Consider the following 26,139-nt stretch of genomic DNA (forward strand, 5'->3'; position numbering starts at 1 on the left):
ATATACTAGAGGCCCAGTGCACGAATTTGTGCATGGGTGAGGTCCGGCCGGCCCGGCCCCAATCAGGGCTGGTTGGGGCTGGTCCAGACAGGAAAAGGATCCCGTGGGAGGTTGGTGGGCCAGCCTGCCCCTATTGGGGCCAATCAGGACTGGGCCAGCTGGGGGGAGGGGCCAAGGGCGATTGGCCAGCAGGCCTCGCCCCCAATTGGTGTATGGGGGGCTGATCAGGAGCAGAGCTGGATGGGGGGAGGGGCTGTGGGCCAATCAGGGTGGTGGGGGCCCATTGGGGGTGGGGCCGGCCCGGGGGAGGGGCTGCAGGAGGTTGGCTGGCTGGCCCCACCCCCTGATTGGCTGGTTTGCTGGCCGCAGTGGGTGTCATATCATAGTGACTAGTTGCTCTGGTCTGGTCATTACAGAGTTCCAGTTGCTGGCTTTCCTATTTAATAAAAGAGAAACATGCAAATTGACTGTACCTTCGCTACACCCACAGCCAATCAGAGAGAACAAGATGGCGGTTAATTTGCATATGCAGGTGCTGAGCGGCCTGCGTCCCGGAAACATCCTCCGGACCCAGGCCTCTCCTAGCCTGTAAGCCCGTGCTTAGGTCCTGAGCAGCAGGGTCCCAGAACACCCCCTGGTCACTCAAAGCCTATGGGTGCAGGCCCCAAGCCGCCTGGCAGGCGGGAACATCCCCGCGTTGCTATAGCGATGCGGGGATGTTCTCGCCCTGCCCCCAGCAGCTTGCAAAGGCTCGCAAACGAAGCAGCGGTTTGGGGCCATGCCCCCAGCCAGGCACCCAGGACCAGGGGCTGGCTGCTGGCCTCTGGGGTGTGCTGAGACCCTGGTGGCCACCGCTGCGTGCTGCCCAGGGTCCCTGCATGCCCCGAGCCTGGGGCCCATGGTGGGGCTGTCTGCTGGCCTCCCCCAGCCACTTGCAAAGGCTCGCGCAGGAAGCAGCAGTTTGGGGCCATGCCCCCAGCCAGGCGCCCAGGACCGGGGGCTGGCTGCTGGCCTCTGGGGTGTGCAGAGACCCCGGCAGCCACCACCAGGTGGCAGGGACACGCCCCTAGCCCAGTGGTCACAACCCAGGGGCTGCATGAGCTGCAGAGGATACACCTTTTTTAAAAAATATTTTATTGATTTTTTTTTTACAGAGAAGAGGGGAGAGGGATAGACAGTTGGAAATATCAATGAGAGAGAAACATCGATTAGCTGCCTCCTGCACACTCCCCACTGGGGATGTGCCTCCAACCAAGGTACATGCCCTTAACAGGAATCAAACCTGGGACCCTTCAGTCTGCAGGCCCATGGTCTATCCACTGAGCCAAACCAGTTTGAGAGTAAATACCTTTTCTGACAACTCATTGGCTAAGCTCCCTGTAGGCCGCCACTTGCAGTGTTCTTGGTAATTTGGATTATAAGAATCCAAGAAGGTGATCTAAGGTTTTTCCACCACACTCCTGGAGGAAAAAATGAAGGTCCCTTGAGGGGTCCCAGATTGGAGAGACTGTAGGCTGGGCTGAGGGACAAGCCCCCCCCCCCCCCCCCCCCCCCCCCCATGCACGAATTTCGTGCACCGGGCCTCTAGTTTATATGTAGAGATATTAAGCTGTTCCTGCTCATATTTGGTCTTTGACCCTGGTTCCTGATACAGAGCTCCTAAAACCCTTGGGATTTCCTGGAAGGTAAGAACAGTTTCTGACCTAATGAGGTGACTCCTGGTGGGCTCCTTCCTTCATGAGGGCTGGTTACCAGAAAGACCAGCTATGAAAAGGGGCCGAGTAGAAGTTTGAAGCTTTCAGCCCTACCTCCTATTCTTTGGAGGGAGGAGAGGGGCTGGACAATAAGTTAATGATTGATCATACCTATGTGATGAAGCATCCATAAAAATCCCTAACCTGTGGGATTTCGAGAGCTTCCTGGCTAGTGAACACATCTACTTACTAGGAGAATGACCCACCCCAACTCCACAGAAGGTCCTGCACTTGGGACCTCTTCATCTGGCTGCTCATCAGAGTCCTTTATCATATCTTTTATAATAAGCTGGTAAACACAAGTGTTTCCCTGAGTTCTGTGAGCCAAACTGGCAAATTAGTGAACCCAAGGAGGGATTGTGGGAACCCCAATTTATAGTCAGTTGATAAAAAATACAGATGCCAGTGATAGCCTGGGACTTGTGCCTGGCATGTGAAGTGGGAGCAGACGGGGGTGCTGAGCCCTTAACCTGTGGGATCTGATGCTAACTCTAGGTAGACAGTGTTGAAACGGAATTGAATTGTAGGACACCCAGCCGGTGTCAGGGAATTGGTTAATGTGGGGAGAAAAACTACACAACTGGGGCCAGAAGGATTGTGAGTATGAGTAAGGAAAGGAGTAAAGGAAAACCGTGTGTTTAGCATCTATTCCAGAGGTTCCTATGGGGAGTCAAAGAGTTAATGTAACCAAAGTGCCAAACGTGTCCCAGAAAGCATGGCTCGTGCTACGTAAATATTTGCCAGCGTAATTTGAAATAGGATGATAGTAAGAGAAATTGAAAAGATGTTTCCAAACTGAGTTAAGCAGGATAAGCCCAGCAAAGACCTTGTGACAAGGAGGGAATGTTTTTATGGAAATTGACAGAAGGAGAGGCACTGTTTTACCTCTGCATGTGCTTGTTTGGAGTGGTCCCCAACAGCTCTCCAGTCTGGGGGGTGTCTGGCACGAAGGCTGTACACAGAGCCTCCAAGCACTTGTGCGAAGAGGAACCGTGTGGATGAGCCACTGAGGGAGCCCTCATGGAGGAGCAGGAAGCTCTGCTCTGCCTCTTCTCAGAGATTTTGTTCTTCCAGCTACATAAAGGGGTTGATGAAAGTCGCCCTGCCCCACGGGGGAGGTATGGAAGCTCCATAAACTGAAGCTCTGTACAGAGGGAACGTCTTTCTTTGTGATGACTGCTCCTTTCCAGCGGTTCATGAAGAAACTGTGGGATCTGACCACCTGGAGTCCTGTGGGGATGCTTTCTCAGTCCAGGCTGCCTCTGTAAATGCTCCCTCTGGAGAGGAACCTGCCTGCCAGGGAGCCCTGCCCTTCTGAGAAAGGCCGCATGGCCTCTGTGCCCACCACCTTCCAGCTTCTTGTTTCTCTCCCCCGGGAGTAGAAAGAAACAGTCTGCAGGGCACCTCCCTCAGTGAAGGGTGAAGGTGTGACCTCGGACAGGACTCTTACTCTTTCTGCTCCTCCGTTTCCATGACTGTGAATGGGAAGAATAGACCAGTGCCTTCGCTGCCTTCATTGCAGGTGGGCGTGGTCCAAATGGAGGGGCATTCTCCTCGAGTCAAGCCCTGTGTGAATACCTGTCCCTGTTATAGCCATGCTGTAGTCTGTAAGATCCACCCTGTCCTTGGATTCCTTCTTATGTCCCCTTTCATTTGAAACAAACATGTGCTTTGCATCAGAGGTGGGCCTGTGTTTTGTGTCAGAGCTAGCTGCAGCTCCTGTGCTGGCCAAGGTCATGGCCAAGACCCTGCAGGAGTCCTGGGGCCCAAACTCCTTTTGGGACCCTTTCACCAGAGTCTCTGGGTTTTGCCCACATCAGATATGATTCTCCCTCAGCCCCAGGTGTGGTCGCTGCAGCACTCCCAGAGGGCGAGACCCTGTGGCACCTAGCTGAAATCACCTTCAGGATATTCCCAGAATCCAAGCCTATCTCAGCATCTGCCCTATTGCTGTCATGGTTCAAGCCATCACCACCTCTCACCTAGATTTCTGCAGGAACCTCCTAACTGGTCTCCCTGCTTTCACCCTGGCCCCTTCATTCTGTTCTCAACACCACAGCCAGAAGGGCAGTTGAAAATGACAACCAAAGCACATTATTAATCTGCTCAAGCTCTTCCCACGGACCCCCATTTTACAGAGTAAAAGCCGCACGCCTCGCAGCTGCCTACAAAGCCCTTCTCTGCAATTCTCCACTTGGGCTGTCTGCTGGAATCACCTGAGGACTATAAACAATATGGATACCGAGTGCCACCTCTGGAAATGCTCATCTAATTGGTCTGGGTGAGTCCGGCCATCAGGAGTATTTTAAAGCTCCCAGATGAGTCCAACATGCAGCCAAGATTGAGAACCACTGCCCTAACTTGATCTGTTGCCCCTCCAATCCCATCTCCACCTCCAGCCTTCTTGCTTGCTCTGTTCCAGCCACATGAGCTTCCTTCCTCTTTTTCAAACATACCAAGCACACTTCTACCTCAGGACCTTTGCACTTGCTGGTCTCTCTGCCTAGAAAGTTTTCCCTCCAGGTATTCACATGACTTGCTTCTTCATCTCTAGGTGGTTGCTCAAATGTCACCATCTCAGTGAGGCCTTCTCCGACCACTTCATTAAAACTTCAACCCCTTCTCCTATTCCAGCCTGGTCCTGTCTCTCTTTCCCACTTAGGTTTCTCCGTAGCATTTACTGCCATCTAATGTGCCACATAGCTGACTTCTTGGTTTTGTTTATTATCTGTTCTCCCCCAACCAGAATGCAAGCTCCATGAAGGCAAGGATTCCAGTCTGTTTTGTTCACTGCTCTATCCCTGTGCCTAGACTATGACGGCACACAGGAAGTGCTCAATAAGTATCCTTTAAGCGAACATATACGCCTCTTCCCTTGTAGGTCCTCCGCGGCCCTTGCATCCTTAGAACCCGGCCAGGTTCTCCCTGGGCCAGGAAAAACCATACAAAATTACACTGCACACAGCAGCTGCTCAGTAAGTGTCCACAGAATTAAACTGAACTCTCCTCCCCAAAAGAACATGGTCTCCAAACCCAGCAGCAAGATCTTTCCTAAAAACTCTAGATATAAGCTCATGGTCATTTGCAGCTTTAAGACCATTTTTAAAATAAGGAAAAAGAGGGGGAAAGAAGGTGTGGGGCGAGCTCACAGAAGTTAATGAGATTTTCTCAGCTGTGGTACGTGCCCACATTTTTAATAATTAGGAGCAATAAAAATTCTAACTGAACCTTAAAGGAACATCTTCTGTAACAAAGAGAGAAGTCAAGACAGACTTCTCTGTCAGGTGTAATGACGTGTTAGCCCTGGAAGATGGATGTACTTTAAAAAACTAATTTATAGAAAAACATAATTGTTCATAAAAATGCAACAATTGGGTTAAAATTACTTATTAACAGGAATGCTAGATGATTCTAGTGCCCTTAAGGAGTAAATTAGGTGATTAACCCTCAAAATCTCAAATGGAAGGAAGCCTTCCCCCTGCTTAGCAGAAGGAGAAACTGAGGCTGAGGAAGGAGAAAGGGGAGAGTGACTTGCCCAATGCTGGCCGAAAGGACAGACCCAGGCTGAAGCAGGGGAGGGACACCGAAGCCCAAATGCCCAGTCCTGGCTCTGTCCCAGCACTGTGGTGACCCCGTCTCCCCACAGGTCAATGAGAGCCCAGCCACTGACTCTGCTCACCCACTGGGTCTGAGGTCAGGCAGGGGCCGGTCGAGGGGCAGGCGGTCACTGAGATAGGCGTTGTAGCCGTAGTACTGGAACTGCTTCAGGGCCATGCGCCGGCCTTCGGGGCTGAGCTCCTGGCCCCAATGTGCAAACAGAGAGGAGTCTGTGAAGGGCTCAGCCTCGGCCTCCTCAGGCTTGGCGGGAGCCTCTGGAGAAAGAAGGGATAAGGAGACAGTGGGTCAGAGTGCACCCCTGCATATGCCATGACAACCCCTTTCCCTTCCTTACCCTTTCCTTGGGTAAACTTTGTTAGCACCATCTTTGGGGGCAGAAGGAGTAGAGACTGGAATCTTCATGTTTCATTGAACTCATTTATCCATCTATCCATTCATTCCTCCACCCAATATTCATTGGCACAAGGGATATAGAAATATACCCACCAGGGCCTACTGGGAGACTGATGGATGTGACCCTGATGCCCCATGGCTCCTTTCCCAGTCTGCTTCCCTGCCAGAGATGCGGCCCCAGCACTAGAACAGGTTTCTGCTTCTCTTTCCCCAGATTGTATCCCCCCTCGCTGCCAGCCCTAAGCCTGCCCCATACCCAGGTCCCCTAGCTGAGGGTCTGCTCCCTTGCCTGGTTCTTACCAGCCCACCTCCCTCTCCACTGTCTGGTCCTGCTGTGAGTTGCCTGGTCCCCCACATGACATTCACCTGGCTACAAGAACCCCCATCCAGACTGCCTCCTGCTGCTTCCAGACTCTGCCCACCATCTGTGGCACCCGGGATGGCCAATCCACCCTCAGTGCCCCACACTCTGGCACTGCTCATGGGGTCCCTGGTAGACTTTGTGGGGGCAGTCCCCATACCAGGTCATGGTTTGCATGGAACATTCCAAGAAAATGGAGGAGGCATTATTACTGATAAGAGCAGGGATTTTGAATTCACATAGACACGGATTCAAATAAATCCCTGCTCCACCATTCCCTGCCACAGGGCCACAAGCAAACACTCAACCTCTCTATGCCTGGACTTCCCCACCTGTAATGCAGGAATAATAATACCCACCCACCTAGCCCTGAGATCTGTGAGGATGACATAAAATAATGAACACAAAGCACTTAGACCAGCATATGGCTCAGAATAAGTGCACCTAAGTGGTAATTAAGGGTGCTATAGCAAGGGACAGCTGGCAGCTCATTTACATTCCTCTTTCATGGGGGTAACAGGTAGGTCTTGCTGGGACATAGGCTGATAGGTCAGAACTTTGAAATTCATTCCAAGGGGCAGGTAGTCAGATTAAACCATTCAAGGTCAGAAATCAGAGAAACTGGACAGAGATGTCTTCTATGCTCAGAAGCATGATGCAAGTAAGAGAGAGAGAGAGAGAGAGAGAGAGAGAGAGAGAGAGAGAGAGAGAGAGAGAGAGAGAGAGCCAGGAGCCGGAATGAGACAGGCCAGAAAGAAGAAGAAGAAAGTTAGAAACAGCAGAGGCAGGCTTGGGACACTTGCCAATGTCCCTTCAGGTGTCCCCATAGAGCCAGAAGGTGCGTGGCACAAGGATGCCAGGTAACTTAAAAGTACAGGCTGGAGATAGGCAAGGGGCTAGGATTTCAGGGTCTTCAAGGATAGGTATCTCATCTTGGTTACCAGTTAGCCTTACAGAAGGAAACTCGGGTACATTAACTGGATTAGGACATATTAAGGAGTAAAATGCAAACTATGGGTGCATTTCTATGACAAAGCAAAAGTCTTTAGTGCGGTGGCTGCTCAAAGCTCCATCCCAGAAGTGAGGGAACACCTGCTCTCCCCTAAGAGGCATATTTGAAGAGAAGTACAGGGCTGGCGTGATCTTGAAGGCCCTTGTTATCTCTAAAATGATGTATGACTCAGTCATTTGGAATGGCGGGTAGTAAAAATCTAAATCAGTGAACCAATTGAATCATATAATATTTAACAGGAATGGAGTTTTACTGCTCTCACATACCTAAATGGATATTGCCTAGTAAAATGAGATCAGCTCATGGAAAAATTATGATTCTCAATTAGGCCTGTGTTGTGTAATATTGCATTATAAACACATTAAAGTCCTGAGTCCTATCCCGTGCTTCTACCTTTTTACTCAAGTGTTTATCCAGCAAACGTGAAAGCAGTGGGTCCTGAATAATGACGTGGGGGCAACAAAATGTATGTCTTGTTCCCTGAGGTGGCTTGGCTCCCAGCACAATGCGTAGCTCTTTCAAGAGACTCAATACATCATATTTAAATAAATTAATGAGTAGTACCCCATAGTGGTTAGTTAGTAGACATGAGGAAACCAACGATGAAAAGGTTAAATGACTAATCCAAGGTCACCTAGGTGTCTTTGATAAGAAAGGTCTGGCTTCCTCCAAACCCCATATTTTCCTCTGCACCATGAGTGGCAAACTATGGTACAAGGGCCCTATCTGGTCCACCACCTGTTTTATAAATAAAGCTTTATTAGAACATAGTCTCAGAGCTACAAGGGCAGTGTTGAGTAGGTACAACAGAGACCATCTGGCCTGCAAAGTGGAAAATACTATCTGGGCCTTTAAGTGTGATGTCCCCTGCTCTACACCTTACATTTGACATCTCTTAGGTAAAGAGGCCTTGCCTCTGCTAACTCCATCTCTTTTCCTTTCCTTTCCAAGGACTGGTTAAGAGCACTGGCTACAGAGACAGAATCCTGGGGTTTGTACTCCAGCTCTACCATGTACCAGTTTGGTCTAGCTTATCTTACACCTCCGTTTCCTCATGTGTAAAATGGGGTTGATAATAACAGTTCCTTCTTCCTAGATCATTTGTGCATATTCAAGAGATGGTCCCTGGAAGGAGCCTAGCATGGTGCCTGGAACATAATGTTAGCTCAATAAATGTTACTGCAAAGGCTTCATGAAGCCTCACAGCCCCGCCCGGGTGCCTTTCCACCAACACCTCCTGAGTTCAGATGGGGAAGATGGCCCTGCCTTGAGGTCTCGACTCTGAAAGCTGCTGCTGCTGTCTAGTCCCCAGATGAATGGTCTCTGTGTCCAAAGAGAATTGGCCTGCATTTAACCCGTCCTAGATTGACTCCCTTCCCTCTCCAGTAAGAAATCAGACCCACTTGGCCGTCAGCTAAGGAGGACCATTTTTAACATGCTGAGGTGGTAAAGACACCTCAGGCAAGTGCCTAGGCTGGGTCCTCTGCATGCCTAGGGGGGTCTGGACACCTGTGGTGAAGGGCCAGACCCCTGGATCTCTCTCCTCCTAGGAGTGGACTCTGGCTGTGGCCCCCTTCTGGGGTTCAGACCTATTTGGGCACGCCTGACCAAGGGTGACTCCAGAGAAGCATATATCCAGGGGGCTGAGGGCTGTCCAAGGCAGAGGTCATTCATGGCAGACATTGAGCAGGGCACAATGAACTCAGCTCAGAGCTGAGCCAGAGAGTTTGGGGGGTTCTGAGTATAATGGGGAGGCTGTCATCCTAGCCCATTCTGCACCAGCCAGGCACTTGTCTGGGTCCTACGGACAAACAGACTGAGAGGGAAAACTGAATGGCCATTTCCCCAGACAGCCACACGTGGGTCTCAAGTGGCACATGTAACATACAGGCAGGGAGGAATTCCTCCGCCTACTCTGACTCACCATGAGCCACGTGGGTGGACAGGAGGGGAGCCCCAGCAGGGCTGAGTAGACCCACAGGCTGGGGGAGATACCACCATGCCAGGCCCCTCTCTGTGAAGAATCCCCTGATGCCTGTCTGTCTTCCTTGGCATGAAAGACAGAGTTTTACTAATGCCTTCAAGGCCCTGGGTGATTCGGACCCCAAGCCCGCAGAGCTCATCCCCTCCCACAGCCCCCTTGGTGCATCTCACCTCAGTGCCTTTGGTGCTTCCCACTTCCCTCTACACCTCATGCTGACTCCCCTCATGTCTTTACTCCAAAGTCACTTGCCCTGCAAGGCCTTCCCTAAACATTCAATCCTCTCGCACCTGCCTATGTACTTTTCTATTTATCTTGTTTCCCTGACCAGAAGGTGAGCTCCAGGTCAGAGATTTGCTTTGTTCTCCCTGGACCCCCAGTGCTTACACAGTGCCTGGCACCTGGCTGGCAGCAGGTCATGGGGGGGGGGGAGGGCGTCAGTAACTCTCCTGTTTGCTAGGGCCCCCCTGAAACCCTCCAGAGGGAGCTGCAGGGCACCAGTGCTGTGTCAGCAGTGGGACCACGAAGCCAAGGAAGGTGTGGCCAGGACAAACACCTATCTAGTTCACGTAAGCAAAGCCATCCAAGATGAACAGGATGGTCGTAGGAGTTTCTCAGGCAGTTCCATGGAATGTGATCAATGGTAGACAACCTCCACCCCTCACTGTGCATGATCTGCTTTCCAGAAAGTTCTGCCAGTGCTCACATGAGGCATCTGGCAAGGCCACAATATGGTCTCAGAGATATACCCACCGTGCCTGACTCAGAGCCCACTAATGAGAGCTGAGAATTACAGTGCGGGTCCCGACAGCCTCCATGCTAATTCCTGGTGACAGGAGGGAAGTGGAGCAGGAAAGCAGCTTCTGAAGCTTTGAGCAATTAATGCAACAAAAGCAATTAATGCAGTTCTAAGCGCTGTCCAGGGGTCATCAGCCAGGCCTGAGAAGCACTCAGGACGTCTTGCCAAGACTTTTGAGGTTCCTCAAGCCACTGATGCAGAAAGCGGGAAGGATACCTGCGTGAGGGTGGCTGCTTCAGTGAGCAGCCCAGATGAGGGCTCACCCGGCTGCTTTTGCTCCAGGGTCTTGGCACTGCTGAGACTGTGCGATAGAGAAGATAGGAAATGGGTTTGGGAGTAAAGCAGACACTGTAATGCTGCCTAGCCCTGGACTGCATTCCTGGAGATGCCCATCTTTGGAAGCTGACCCATTGCCAGCTCCTGCCATGCACTTCGGTGACAGCTCTGAGGTGCCGGTGGCTTTTGGACGAGCTGCAAGGGAGTTTGTAGCCCTGATCTCTTCCTGAGCAAGAGGCCAGCACCATCACTGCTCCTTGGATTTTAGGATGAATCCTAAAAAGCAATAGAAGGGTAACATTGCATGGTTGCTGCTGCAGGACAATGTGGTTTGGGGCTCCCACCTCGGGGTTGGACAGAGGACTGGTCGAGCCCGGCCAAGGGGGCAGACAGAACCCGCTGGGACACAGCTCGAGTACCCCTGAGCCCGCTGCCCAAGCCGGAACCCTGCACTCATGGGAAGTGGCAGCTCTGCTTCTGGTCCCTCGGTCTGGGTCCCTTCAGGGATATTTTCCGAGGAAAGAGGTGGAGCCTTCTTGTTTCTGTGGGTTACTCGGTTTGCTGTATGTCCCTGTTTCAGGCAGAGGGGACGGCTAGGAAGGCTTCAAGGGTGGGAGGAGAGGGGGCCCAGCTTCTGCCCTGCAGCCAGTCCTACAGCCATGGCTATTTCGGTTTCTCCCCTCAGGCCATGCTCAAAGCTGACGCTTTGGGTGTTTGGTGATAAGATCCTGAACCCAGGGATGAGGAGGCAGGAGAAACTGGGACAGGCAGGCCTGTCTCCACAGCCGCAAGGCCTGTGTCTAAGGTCATCCGAGGAATGGGCACAGATGGTCCTGTCTCTGGACCTCCCAGCAGAGTGCTCTGGGGACCCCTTCTCTCCTGGGTCTGCTCTCACACTCTCTGGACAAGCCCCGCAGCCCCTTCAGGCCTCCATTTCCTTCCCTTGTGAACAGGAACAGACAGTCAGGCTGCGATGGGGAGTGGCTGTGAAGTCAGCTTTGGAAAGATGAAGGCTAAGCATGAAATAGTGGAGAGAGTGTTGTTGAGTCTCCCTGAGAAAACTTCTTAAAGGATGCTTCCTTTCTTCCACACATTTTATTTTTTTAAAACAGTTTTATTCAGGTATAATTTACATACCACAAATTTTACCTTTTTCAAATGTACAATTCAACGATTTTTATAAAATTTTCTTCCACTCTTGAGGTGCCTGGTTGCATGTCTTATTTGGAGTTAAAAAGTAAAGGGCTTATTGAATTTTCGGAAATGTACATTTCTCATCACTTTCAGTAAACTCTGGCCTACTGGTTCCCTGCCCATGCGAGGTCACCATTACCCCCACTAAGGAGGCTGATGCTTGGGCCTGACCAGGAAGCCCAGACTGCATTTGTAGAGCATCAAAGCTCATTGGTGGAGCCCTGCTGAGGAGGCGGGATTCACTCCCCCATACAGGGAGGGACTTCACCCTGAGCAGCAGGCCAGCCCTGGCTGCCTCCTTTGCCTTCTGTTTCCGCTCTGTGTTCCCCTTTCTCCTCTTCCAACACCCAGTCGAGGGCCAACACCCAGCCACGGTGCCTGGTCCCGGCCAAGGCCTGGAGCGAAGCAGGATGGCCTGAGAAGCAGAGGCCTCGGCCAGCCCCACCTCCAGCACTGGCAAACCCACTACCTGGGCCTCCATTTCTCTTTTGTAAGATGAAGCCAGTGTTTGAGTTTTATTGGGAGAAGAAGGAGGACTTCAGCACATCATCATGGTGCTTTGCTTATATCTAGCAAAGCAAGACCTGATGTAGTTGGCCTCCCCTGGATGTGCTAAGATATGTTTCCTAATAATAAGGACACACGGTATTCTGTTGAGTGGAGAGTCTCCCCTCTCCCCTCCTTCTGGAAGGGCATTAGAACATGAGCTGAAGGTCTTTTGCCAGCAGCCCCCACAATTACACGTTCTCTTCCAGGAATCCTCAGAACTGTGAAGAGAAAGCAGTGGAATCTGACAGGGAAGGGCTTGGAGCTAATCAGAAGAAAGGAGCCCTGACAGTCTCCGGTCCGACACCATTAAAATCTCTGAACAGCGATTTTATTCATCGTGGCAGAGGTGAATCTGGGAGAGCTTCCTCTGGCACCGGGAGAGTGTTTTGAAGAAGAAAGAGAGGCTTCTCCAGAATGTCTATGATAAGGCAGGGCCAGGGCTGGCACGGCAAAGGGCCGCCCACTGCAGGGGCTTGAGTCTGCTCTGCCCTTCACAGCTCTGTGTGACCTTCATCGAGCTCCTGAACCTCTCTGAATCTCAGCTTGCTCATCTGTTTAATCTGTTTAAAGGAGATACTAATATTTATCTCTAGCTCATTGCAAAGATTAAGCGAGGGGGTGGATGCCAGTGAAGTTCTTTGAAAACTATCCAACTCATGGTAAATTGATTAATTTCCATTGCTGCTCTAACAAAGAAGTACACATTGAGTGGCTTAAGATAATACAAATTTATTGTCTTGTAGTTTTGGAGATCAGGAGTCTGACAGGGTCTCCCTGAGCTAAAATCAAGGTGTTGGCAGGGCTGCGTTCCTTTTTGGATGTTCTAGAGGACAATCCATTTTCTTGGATTCCTTTTTTCTTTTTTAATGTATTTGTTGTTGATAGTATTATAGATACTTGAATCCTTGAATCCTCATTTTCAGCTGCTAGAGGCCACCTTCACTCCTTGGCTCAGAGCTCTCTTCCTCCGTGGTCAGTAAACAGTGGGTTGAGTCTTTTTCACAGGGCATCACTCTGTCCTCCTCTCCTGACACCCTCGTCCACTGGTAAGGATCCTGTGATAACTCTGGATCCACCTGTATAATCCAGGTTAGCTGATCAAAAACGTAATTCCACCTGCAACCTTCCTTCTCCATTGTCATGGAAGGTAACATACTCATAGGCTCCAGAGATAAGGATGTGCACATCTCTGGGGGGCCGCCACTCTGCCTGCCCCAGTGAGAGATCAGTCATTGTGGTGTTTGCCATCTCTAGAAGGGAGTTTCTAATACTTGGCCTTCAGGGTTGTAGTGAGGTGAAGGAACGAGAGTTCACATTTGTCGAGAGCCCACCATGCCCCTGCACTGCTCTCAGCACAGCCACACACTCATCCCTGACCATCCACCACTGAGACTGAACAGGCAGGCATGCCCAGGACAAACAGGGCAGGGCTGCCAGCCAGGCTTTCCAAAGAAGCAGGTGACATGGGGCCAGCAGGTGGCCAGGAGCTGTTGAGGGGGCTCATCCCTGACCGTGAAGCCAGACCGGTCCTGCCTCCCTCCGATGCCAAGCAAGGCAGGTACTATGACCGTCACACTCCTGCCTCTCTGTGTGTTCCCCACTAGCTCTGATGGAATCATCCCACTTGCCAGCTGGCTCCTGATCTCTGCCTCTGCCTCTCCTCCTGCTGTGCTTTGGGCTGGGGCCAGCACTCGGCTACCCCAAACTCTGCTTTCAAAACTCCCTAAAGCTGTGGTTCTATTGTTTTGGGAGGGTTCTCATCTAAGAATCTGATGAAAACTGTGACCATTCCCCAGGAAAATGCACATTGGCACATGCATGGAACAATCTGCTTTCAAATTCATGGAAGTCAAGTGCAGGAAGTAGGAAGTAAAACAGAGGCTGCTAACCTTTTCCTGTAATGGACCAGTGTGACTAGTTTAGGCCTGGCTGGTCACGTGGTCTCAGTCACAACTACTCAACTCCGCCTGGGAAAGCAGCCATAGATAATCCAGCAGTCCCCTTTACCTATGGGGATGCATTCCAAGACCCCCAATAGATGTTTGACATCACAGATAGTACCGAACTCTATATATACTATGGTTTTTCCTATACATATATGCCTTTGATAAAGTTTAATTTATAAATTAGTCACAGTAAGAGATTAACAACAATCCTATCTAATAATAGACAAATATGCAAATTGACCACACCTTTGTGACGCCCCAAGCCACTCCCACCAGCCAAGCCACGCCCACCAGCCAATCAGGATGAGTATGTAAATCACCCCAACCAAGATGGCGGCTAATTTTCATATCAAGACAGCGTAGAAAGAAGCCAAGAGCTGCAGAAGGGAGCAAAGCTTCGGAGAAGCAAGCAAGCTGGGGGAGGAGAAGGGAGGAGCAGAGGCGGGGCTGGGGGAGAAGGAAGGAGAGCAGGCGGGCTGGCAGAGAAGGCGGGGTGGGGGAGAAGGGAGGAGAGCAGGTGGGGCTGGGGGAGAAGAGAGAGAGAAGCAGGCAGGCTGGCGGAGATGGTGGGGTGGGGGAGAAGGGAGGAGAGCAGGCAGGGCAGGGTAGAGTGCAGCAGGAAACCCTATTGCAGGATTTTTCCTGCAACGGGAATGCTAGTCCTATATAATAAAATCCTAATATGCAAATTGACTGAACAGTGGAACGACCAGCTGAACGACCAGTCGCTATGATGCGCACTGACCACCAGGGGGCAGATGCTCAATGCAGGAGTTTCCCCCTGGTGATCAGTGCACTTCCACAGGGGGAGCACCACTCAGCCAGAAGCTGGGCTCATGGCTGGTGAGTGCAGTGGCGGTGGCGGGAGTCTCTCCCACCTCCCCTGCAGGTGGGCGGTAAGGAGCGAGGGGTCCCAGACTGTGAGAGCCCCAGACTGCGAGAGGGCTGTCTGACTGCTGGCTTAGGTGGGATCGGGTCTAAGCCAGCAGGTGGACATCCCCCAAAGGGTCCTGGACTGCAAGAGGGCATAGGCTGGACTGAGGGCCCCCACACCCTCAGTGCATGAATTTCGTGCACCAGGCCTCTAGTAACTAATAATAAAATAGAACATGTGTAACAACATACTGTAATAAAAGTAGTGTGAATGGCTTTGGGGCCACTATTAAGTAAAATAAGGATGATTTGAACACAAGCACTGTGATACCATGACAGTGGATCTGACAACCTTGACAGCTACTAATTGACTAACAGGTGGTTAGTGTCTACAGCGTGGATAACACTGGACAAAGGGATGATTCATATCTGGGTGAGATAAAGCTAGATGACATGAGATTTCATTGCTACTCAGAATGGCAGGAAATTTAAAACATATGAATTGTTTATTTCTGAAATTCTGCATTTATTGTTTTCACATTTCAGTAGGTCATGGGTAACTACAACTATGGAAAGTGAAGCCAGGGCAAAGAGGGGACTACTGTACATAAATGAGTGGGTGTGGCTGCATTCCAAGAAAACTATTTCCACGGCAGGCAGCAGGTCAGATTTGGCTTGTGGGCTGTAGTTTGCCAACCCCTGGTGTAATGGTAGCACACACCGTGGATACGATGGCTGCTCTGTTGATGCTAACATACCTGCCTCACCTGCTTGTAGTGAGGAATAACGGAGTGAGTCTGTGTTAGCTCTCGGAGCAGTGCCTTACACCAGGTTAGCCCTGTGAACGTGTTAGCTAGGCTCTACTTGCTGGTCATGGGCCTCTGCCTTTGGGCACTGGCTTTGATACACCTCTTTGCCTTGTTCCACCGAGGACCCACTCTGAGCCCCTGGTATCGGCCTCATAGGACACAGCCTTAGCCCACCTGGCTTGGGACAAGGGTGGTCAAATCCAGCCCCAGCTGGGAAGGACAAAAGGCAGTTATGATTCTGGATGTTCAAGTCACTGAGAACAAGACCGTAGGCAAGGGCAAGGTTAGAGGAATCAGGCCCCACACCCTGGTTGGAGTTGGCATCCCCAGCCAGGTGGGCTAGGATTCAGGAAGGGTGGCAAGTCCCAGCAAGGAACTCGAGAATAAGTCAGGCATTTAAGGAGGAGCTCAGTCATTTCTGCCTGGGCTGACACAACAAGCAAGGAACAGGAGTTCTTCTGACTCTGGGAGCCAGAGTCTGCCTGGGCTGACACAACAAGCTCCACATACTGCGTGACCGCCTCTGGCAGCCAAATCCCACCCACTCCTGTGCAGGCCTGGGACTGCCTGTCCTCCCCGCCAGCCCGGCGTGGGCTCTGGGCCTGGGTGTGGCTGAGACTAATGGGCAGGCAGGGGCAGCCAAGCTCAGGGCTCACACACCCTCATGGAAATGGAAATGGACTTTGATTCGAATTATGCAGAATGAAAGCTACTATTAAAGATCCAAGTTTTTATGCTCCAAGCCAACCAATATAAAGAACATGTAAAAAAAAAAAACTCATTTTAGGGAGTGACAAATGTCCGTATCTTAGGAACCAGGATTTATAGGAGCCATTATGTGCTACTTTAAAGCAGCCCTTTAAACCTATGAGTCTGCCTAGGAGATATAATGAACTCTGAAGCACATACCATCATTTTTTCCCCCTGAGAGCTGACAGCTGAGCACCTGGACTCCTAAATATACACCTCGCTGTTCACACATAAAACACAGTGCTTCTACACATATATTTCTTGGAATGAACTAGCTGGCCAACCCTGCTGATGTGAAAGTGGCACACTTCTCCTGGCACAGATGGGAACAGCCGGGCTCAGCTGGGAGAAAGACGTGGCCCTTTGCTGTAGGACAGCCTGTGGCCGGACCAACTTCAGATGCCAGCTTGCAACAGCCTGTACCTCAGAGGCGCAGGAACCGCCGACACAGAGCCTCTTGTTGGGAGATCGGCAGCCTGGCGTTAGCTGGGAAGAGCGTGTATACCTTTCTTCTGTAATATTACTCTACCCCTTTCTTTCACTCCAGTCTCTCAGGGAAGCCTGCTGGTTTCCACTGTCTTTCTTCTTAAAGGGGCAGCCGTGTGCTGTATTTTTCCCAAATGTTAGCAAGCCTCAGACCTAACCAGTAAGGCCGCAAATTCACAGATCACCGCTGGGCTCCACCCCAAGGTCTGACTTAGCAAGTATGGGGTGCAGCTTCAGAAGGTGCATTTCTAACAAATTCCCTAGGGAATCGGAGACTGCTCATTGGGCCCCACTCTGAGAACCAGGCTGAGGAGGTGATTGGGAGCCACACACACTCCTGGGGCTTTTGGCAAGCCCCTCCCACTCTTTAGGCCTCAGTTTTCTCAGGGTAAAAAAATGAAAGGGGCGGACCCAGATATCTAAGAACCTTTCATGTGCTAAAATGCTGTTGTTCTAAGTTGGTTCAGATGATAGATTCTGGCTCACACAGGGACTGGTGGCTTCCACTTGGAAACAGAATGTTCAATGGGATCCTTATACATCCTGTTCAACTCTTTGTTTTATAAATAAATGAATTCAGGTCCAGAGAGGTTAAGTGACTTGCTGAGGTCACACAGCTAAGTAACAGCTGATTCTTGGACTAGGAGAGTAGACAAAGGCCCTGAATGCCCTCAATTCCTGCTCAGGGCTCCCTCCACCACCCGGGGGGGGGGGGGGGGGGGGGGGGGCAGGGTTCCTGCAACATGGCTCTAAGAAAACGCAACCTGTTCGATCACCCAGTGTTTCCAGTCCCTCTGAGGCAGTCCAACCCCACAGCCTGAGCCCTGGGCAAAATGGCAAATCCTTCCTCAGAGACCCTCACCCGTGCGGGTACCTGGGTCTGATGTACAGAAGCACCTGCAACTATATGTCAGGCTGACAGGTAGTTAAGGGTGCTCTGCAGGTATGCAGGGAGAGGGTATTAATCACAAGATCCCGGGACTATTAACCCAGGCTCCCAGAGGACAGCAGAGCTCCTGCTTTCTCAGTTATCGCCAGCTGTATCCTCACATATGGGCACACACACGTGCACACAGAGGGCCACAGCACCCCACAAAGGCTTGTCCTGAACACAGATGCCTCCCGTCCCAAGTGGCTGCTCACTGCATGTAGAAAGACCATTAAAAATGTATCGTTTCAAAGATGAGAGAAGAACACTTGTAAAGACAAACTTGCATGAAGAAATGTGATGGGGCTCCCTCTGGTTAAACAGCCACATCTGAATCTCTTCGTGTAATTCACAACGAAGAAGGATAACTAGGAGCCAGGGTGCTGGCGGGTCTGCTCACAGGCTCCTGGGGCCCAGCTGTGGGGGCCCAGGGCCGCGCCTGCCATCACTCCCAGCAGCTGCTGGCTCACCGGCATCTTTTCATTACTGTCCTCCGTCATCAATCTCCCAGCCCTGGCAGCCACAGCTGGATTTGCTCTTTGAAGAAAGTTAACAAACAGACCCTTCCAACCTCAGACCTCTGCAGGACCAGGAAAAGCTTTGAATCCACGTCAAAGAAGCCATAAAAAGAAATAGGCCATTTTCAAACAAAATCCATTTCTCGAGCGTGACGGTGAAAATATTTATCATGTGAAAGATGCGAAAACCTTTATGGTGTCTCAGTGCTTTGTATTATGAATGCAGCATGTGTCCGGCGGAATGTGGGCCCCAAAACAACAACAACAACAAAACACACAGACACCAAAAATAAACCCCAAAACCCATCATGACTATAATTTTGAAAGGGGGGAAATGAGTCCTTCCCATCTGGTAAATTCTTTATCAACCCAGTTGTGCTGCACAGGCACCTGTGGCAAGGGAAGGAGGTGGGCCCAGCGATCAGCCACACAAAAGTTGCAGACAAAGAAACGCTACATGTCCCGACACAATGAATTAGCGGTCCCTGGTTATCTATCTCGGTCAGCCCTGGGCTTTGGAAAGTAGCCACACTCACATCTCGCACACAAGGTCAGACGAGGCCACTTCAGTGGGCCTCAGGATTATCCTCAGGGTCCTAACTTCCTTCAGGGACCTCCAGAATCATGAGTGTTTGCTTTACAAAATGAATTTTCAAAGTGCATAAGCAAGCCTGTTCCTGAGCCCAGAAAGAGTCACGACGGGGCGAGATGGCCTTCCTGGGAGACCTGGGGCTCCAGGCTCAGATCTGAGGATAAGAGCTCTGCTCAGAGACCCTGTGTGACTAGAGAAGACACCTGAGGCACAGCCTCTCATGGACTCCTGAGTATGTCTGTCCCTCTTTGTTCAGGAAGGAGATGGGCCCAGTTCTCATGCCCTTTCCTCTGGGCGGGGGGCTCAGACAGAAGCTCCCGGTGGGCCCAGGCACACTACAAAAGACACGTTGGCTTGCCCTACCTATTCTGGGTACTCACAGAGAGGTGAAAATTAAACTCCATGCCTTTGAAGTTATGAATGAAAGTTAATTCATTTATTCAATGAATATGCATTGAGATGCAGCTGTCAGAGAGGTAGCCTAGCCTGGTAGGCCTGGCGCAAGTCCCTCAGCCTCTCCATATCTCAGTTTGCTAATGTGGAAAATTGGGGATAATCATAATATTGCTTCTGCGTGGGGTTATTGTGGATTGAATAAGTTAATAACAATGCCTCTCACATTCTAGGTGCTATATTACCACTGGCACCTGTTACCAATGCTATGGGTCAGGTACTGTGCTGAGCGTTGGGAGTAATCAAGGGGAGACTCCGCACCCACTTCGTATACCCACATAACTTGCTTTGTATAAGACATACCATGATTAGCTCCCTGGACCATGGATTTGGGCAAGGTTGGCCCTCTGTTAACCCCCATGCTTCCTGCCAAGTGCCAGTAGGAGGAATGTTATTGTCGAACATTTGTGGGGTGCTGGGCTCTCTCAAGGGAAGGGGCTCAGCCCACCCAGCTGCCTCCCTGAGCCCCCAGCCCTCTGCATTGCCAGCCAGCACACTGCTTTGCGCAGCACAGTGGGTTGAAGGTGCCCAAATGCAGACAAGAGGTGAAGTCAGAGCCTCAGAGAACAGCAGGGACCACCCACTCAGACCAGCTCTTGGCTCCTTTCGATCGTGACCCACAGTAAGAACTACGTTTTGCATTAGGTCTATCTAGCACATGCATGCAAACATGCATAAGAGAAACCACAATGTGCAAAGTAGTATTTAATCTTACTATGTGTGACTAACGCTGGTTTATTCTATTTTATGCTACAATATTCTGTCAAGAAGGAAAGCTGGTCATGACCTAGAAAACTGATGCCATGACCTATTAATGGGTTGTAACCTGTATTTTGAAATCCACTGATCTAGATCAGTGGATTACAACCTTCTATAAATCATTGTCCTCTTTTCATAAATGTTAAAATCTCTACCCACCTTTCATATTGCTTGAAATTTGAAAATAAATAAAAATTAAATGTCACAACTGAAAACAAATAAAAACAGTGGTTGTTTAGAATAAGCTTTTTCAAAGTATGCATGCCACCTAACCCTTCTGTCTCAAGAGTTTGACATGGACCCCCACCCCTGGAAGGAGGGAATTGCCCTCCACTGAAAATAACTTAGCCAGGACAGCGGTTTTCAAAAGCTTCTGTGGAGCCCCCTTGGGGAAGGTAGACCCTGAGTGTATGTTAGGGGAGGTCTGAGGCCTCTCATCCCCAAACAGTCTCTAATTTAGTCTGTTTACATATTAGAATTTTGCATAGGAAACCCTTTAAAGAGCGGGTCAATGGCTAAAGAAGATGTTTTGAACCTGTAAGCTAGTGAGTTAGTGAGTTTCTCTGTCTAATTTCCTGGGGAGAGAATGAGACCAAGTTAATCCTTCAATCAGAAAGCCTCAGGGACTTGCTAAAGATGACACAGAGGCAAGGTTGGGGCAGAAGTGAGAGGGACATAGGACAGGAGGAGGGACCTGGGCAGGAATTCAAACTGTTTCCATAAGGCCTAGCTATTGGGCACACACAGATCATTCCTGGGCTTTCGGTTAGATTTCTAGAAAAACGCCTTATCGACTGGGAGTCAGGAGCCCTGCTTAACAGCTACATGTGTCTTTGATTAATAAAAGATGGGAGATGAATTGATCATCTATGAACAGGGGCAGTGTTTTTAGAAGAGAGCATCTTTCTAACCTGGGGTCCAGCAGGCAGGAGGCCTTGATGGAGAGAAGACAGGCATCCCTGTGTATGCTCGCTGGCTACGCACGCTGCATGTGCCCACAGTGGGAGGGCTCTGCTGGCTCCTCCACTGACATGCAGAACCCACTGCATCAGGTGCTGCTGTCCCAGGCAAGGTCGCCTTGATAGTTAGAAGCTCCCAGGACTGACTGGTGCCAGCTGCAGCTGCTGCCCTTGCTCCTTCTGAGAGGCTTTCTTACCCACAGCCAGATGGGACAGGCAACACAAGACAACAGAGGCTCTGCTCTGGGCTCCCAGCAAGAACCTGCAGACACAGCAGAAGCTGCTGTGCCAATTAGATGACCAGATAAAGGCATTGGAAGGGAACCACCCCAGTTCCCAGCCATAAATGCCTCGGGGGAGGAGGGGAATTGAAGTCAGCCTAGGAGACACCCTCCCACACACACTGACGTATGGGTGGGGCACAGACAGGCATCACCCCTGAGGCCACAGCTAACCCTGACTTCCCAACCCTGGCTGCACATTAAAGCATAAGGGCACAAAACAACGACAAAAAACGACTGATGCCCAAGCCCAACCGAATCAATCTCTCAAGATGGGCTCCAGGCATCTTGTTTTGTCTTGTTTTATTTTTACCTCTCCAGGTGATTCCAATATGCAGCCAAGATTTAGAACCACGTGGCTGGGGAAACATTTCCAAAAGTGTGTACACAAGAAGCCACCTGGAAAGTCTGGTGAAAATACAGATTCGCCCCGAGTTGGGCCATCCCCAGAGATGCTGGGCTGAAGTTCCTAAACAGGGTAATTATTAACAAATCCCAAGAAACTAGCTCCTCCCTGATCAACAGACTTCATGTCAATGCAAACCACCTCACATCTCCAATAATAAGTCAACCCTGCATCCCCTGAACAAATACTGGGACCCTTCATATACCATAAACATGGTATTGGACCAATGGTATGCCTTCTCTCAGGTACTGTTATCATTACTCTCTTTCAGTCTTTTGGAAGTTTAATAACTGATGATTGCAAGGTCTGTTTTCCTCATCTGAACATCATGATGTTTCATTTTCCTACCTGAGCATCAAAGGCCCTTCCTCCCCAAGGCAAATCGTGAAGGGCTCTTGAATATATTCGGGTTTAGAAAAGGAAACCTGCCAAGGACCCAGGCTTTGGTGGACCCCAGCCCTCAGCTGGTGAGCACAATCCCCCTTCCTTTCTGCTATGCAAGTCTTACAAATGGCCAAGTCTTCTTTTAAGATTCTGAGTCTTTGTTCTACACAACCAACTCTTCCAGTGTTTCTGATGCAGTGTTCCTTGGAACACACTTTGAGAAACAGGGCAGCTGAGGTTGAGCTGCAGGGAAGCAGCTGAGTAATCAAAGCAAGGCCAGGTTGGGGGATGGAGGACCCCATAGGCTCTTCATTGAGACCCAGTTCCCTGAGTCACATGTCGGTAGGATTCTCAGGACTGGGGGATTTTTCAAATAGGACCCCCAAAAATCAAAGTGTGGACCAGGATACCCACTGCTGGGCACCACCTGGTGGAGACTCAGAGAGAAGGATCTGTAGGACTTGGGGCCAATGCCTAAAATCTCACTTTGGCTCAGGGCCGGCCCAAGGAAAAAGGGAAAGAGGGGACACATGGAAGTGGGGGTGCATCAGGGCAATCTTTTCCTCTGGCCTCATGTATTTCTCAGGACTGCCCTTCTCTGCCCCTAGTAAATCTAACTGAAATCAATTTTAGTTGGGTCCATTCAAAGAGGGAAGAGGGAGAGAATACTAAAATATTAGCAGTTATTTATGGGTTGTTCAATGGATGATGATCATTCGTTCTATAATGAGAAAACAATAAATGACATTTTAAGTGTGCACTGAGCACTTACTGAATGCTCAAAATAGAGCAAAGATACCCTTATATACTGAGTCTAGCTGGAGTGCTGGTGATTAAAATGTAAGTAGAATGAATCCAGCTATGCTATGTTCATAAAACACTAATTATGTGCCAGGCATTGTGTATATATCATTTCATCTTTTAAATAATCCCATGGGGGTAAGAATTACTATCCCTGTTTGAGAGTCGAGGAAATCAAAATTCTGAGAAGCATCTTAGACAAGATGATACAGTAAGTAGGGGACAGGGTACCAACCATGTCACCCAGTTGGGCCCCACTGCCCCTATATACAACCCCCAAACCCACCTGGCCCCAAACGAAATACTCTCAACCCATCTGGGACACAAAGGCCCAGAGAACCCTGCAGAACGTTATTGAATAAAATTAAAAAGAAGTCAATAGGGCTACTGTCACTTATTTGACTATCTCAGTGCAAAATACTCTGAGGCAAGAGCTTGGATGAGTGAAAATGCATTTACTGCGCAATCAAATGAAAGTGCTCTGGGCCCAGAATATGCTCTTGCATATAACTTTCTTTATAAATACAAACCCAGTCTTATTCAAAGGTTTGAAAAGAGAGATTTGCCTTTCAATGGAAAATCTGCATTTTAACATAAAGGTGTGTTAGTTATTCACCAGAGATCAGAGATCCGATTATGCCACATATTTAGCATTTAGAAAGCCTGAGGATTCCAGAAGGCTCATTGAAGGCCTGAAGGTGGCAGCGTGCAGACAGCGCAGAGTGAAATATGTGAGAATCATCCTGAATACCATTCCTAAAGAAAGTCTCCAGGGAGCCCTGGCCGGTTGGTTGGGCACTAAAAGGTTGCTGGTTCCATCACAGAACAGGACACATGCCCAGCTTGCAGGCTGGATTCCCAGTAGGGAGCGTGCAGGAGACAGCTGATAGATGCATCCATCTCACAGGGATGTTTCGCTCTTTGTCTCTCTCCTTCTCCCTTCCTCTCTCTCTAAAAATCAATAAAAAAATCTTAAAAAACAAAGAAAGAAAGAAAAGAAAGTCTCCAGGGACAGCAGCATTTGTGCTGTCTTTTGGCAAAGCCAACCTGTGTGGGGGGAGAGAGAAGCAAGTTCACTCCCAAGCCATTAACTTTGTTATGCTAATTGAGCACCTGGTGCTATGGCCATAACTGAACTTGCCAGGCAAATCTGCCAAGTGGAGCCTACATTCTATGGATGAAGACAAACATTAAGTAAAATAAAGCAAGAATGGAGGCCATTGCAGATTGTAACAATTGTTGTGAAGGGAATAAACTTAGCATAATGAAGAGAAAGCTGGAGGGGAGGCACAGCTTTAGACAGAGTGGTCAGCATAAGCCTTACTGGGGGACACATTCAAGTTGTTACCTGAAAGACAAGAATGAGCCACAGAGCAAAAGGGAACAGCAAGTATTGAGCCTTGTGGCCAGAAAGAACTCAGGGGGTCCAAAGAACTAAAATGAGACCAGCATGACTAGAAGCTAGGGGAGGACCAAGCAGGACCCTGTAGACATACACACTGATCCACCTTCCGGGGAAAGATACCACACTCATTCGACAAAAATAAAGGGACTACTAAATACCATGTACATTTCAACATGTAGGTCTCGACTTTCTCCCATTTCAATTTTATAACAACAAAGAGAAGAACCAAACAAGTTCGCCTTTCTCTTATAATTCTACTACATATCACTTCTCTTGGTGCTTTCTACCTGCACAATACATTTTAGTATCATATTACAGTCACTGCATCACCAATAGCTGATAATTATCGTATTTCTAGAGCCTGTTAACATCCACTTTCCACAGTGATATTCTTCTAAATCTCCATGTGTGTCATTTATTTCATATTTTCACGAAGATCACAGGTAGATGCTCAGTGGGAAAAAATAATTAACCTCATTAAAGCAGCAGGATAAGAAGCTGAGGGCATGGCTCCTAACAGCCTGAGAGTTTAGAGTTGCAGCTCCCGAGACCCCAAATGAGTTTTGTTCCTTTTAGTCATAATGAATGTAGAAATCCAAAACCATACTTTAAAACAGTCTTTGAAACTTCGCCAGAAGCTGCTGGATCCTGTTGTTTATGCTGAGCAGAGCACTTAACAATACTGCTAAGCAGCCCTGAGAGGAGCCATGCAGACAGTTGCACCCATCCAGCATTTACTTATCTAATTTTCAGAAGATGCCCAGCCTTGAGCAGAGTGACATTAGAAAACCCCATAAGTGCCGATCTGAATCTCCCATCCTTCACATACTCCCATAGGAAGCCTGAGTGGAACAAGTCCCCAGGCGTCATAGTCCACACTTATTTGCCATGTGGTGTCTTGACTTCACAGAATTCCAAACCATGCTAACCCCAAGTCTACTGTCTACACAAGAGGAAGCAACAGGCACCAAATCCAGGAAGAGAGTTGGGAAACCATGGTTTTCATGACCCATTTCTTTTTTTTTTAAATTATTTTTTAATTTTAGAGAGAGAATGGAGAGTCAGAGAGAGAGAAAGAAATACTGATTTGTTGTTCCACTTAATTATGCATTCATTGGTTACTTCTTGTATGTGCCTTGACTGGGATCAAACCCACAACATTGGCATATCAGGATAATGCTCTAACCAACAGTTCTCATGACCCATTTCATTCTCTAAGCTCAACACGTTCCTTCCCGTACAGAAAGATGGCTCATATGACAGAAATATGGACATGGAGAACCCAAAAGTGTATTCTCTGTTCAGCCTTCCCTTTCCCCCCGGAAGCTATGATATCTCAACATACTAATTCAAGAATCATATTTTCCCTTCCTATCTTCCAGCCCTGTCCATGAACATCAGAAATCAGGTAGTTCAGTCCTCCCCCAACCCAACTGATAACTCTAGCTCAGTGCCAAGGTTCTCACAGGTAGCAGTGGAATTGGGGGTCATGTAAACATCAGTAAGAGCATGAAGAGGTGGCCCGTCAGTCATGTCCCCTGGAATTCCAGACTCTCACCCTTGCCATAGCTGACTGATTAGGGCCAGGAACAGTTCAGGCGAGGGATATGTATTTCTGTTCTCCTGTGTTTTCTCTGTGGTTATTCAGAAATAATCAGAGCCAGGGAACGTGATTCCTCGTGGGTAAACAAAGCTAATTGGACACATTCAGGAGGGAGGAATTTCTCCCAGAGCCTATAAAATTAAAGGCAGTAAATAAGCAAACAAAACGTGCTTCCTATGGCTCTGGAGGTGCTGTGGCATCCTCCTTTATTGGCTCATAAAGCATCGCCCAGCACTCTCGTCCTGCTAT

The 26,139-nt window shown here is 49.4% G+C and overlaps 1 protein-coding gene across 4 annotated transcripts in view; it reads right to left on the reverse strand.

Annotated features, from left to right (window-relative positions):
• The window catches only part of GALNT18 (polypeptide N-acetylgalactosaminyltransferase 18), a 288,829-nt gene that overhangs the window by 138,690 nt on the left and 124,000 nt on the right, over positions 1 to 26,139 (reverse strand). For all 4 annotated transcript variants that reach the window (XM_028159854.2, XM_054724626.1, XM_054724625.1 and 1 more), the window contains exon 2: positions 5,434 to 5,626. In XM_028159854.2, coding sequence (XP_028015655.1) covers positions 5,434 to 5,626 — 193 coding nt within the window. The remainder of the gene's footprint in view (positions 1 to 5,433; positions 5,627 to 26,139) is intronic.

Source organism: Eptesicus fuscus, chromosome 13 (assembly GCF_027574615.1).
Source record: "Eptesicus fuscus isolate TK198812 chromosome 13, DD_ASM_mEF_20220401, whole genome shotgun sequence".
Classification (NCBI taxonomy): domain Eukaryota; kingdom Metazoa; phylum Chordata; class Mammalia; order Chiroptera; family Vespertilionidae; genus Eptesicus; species Eptesicus fuscus.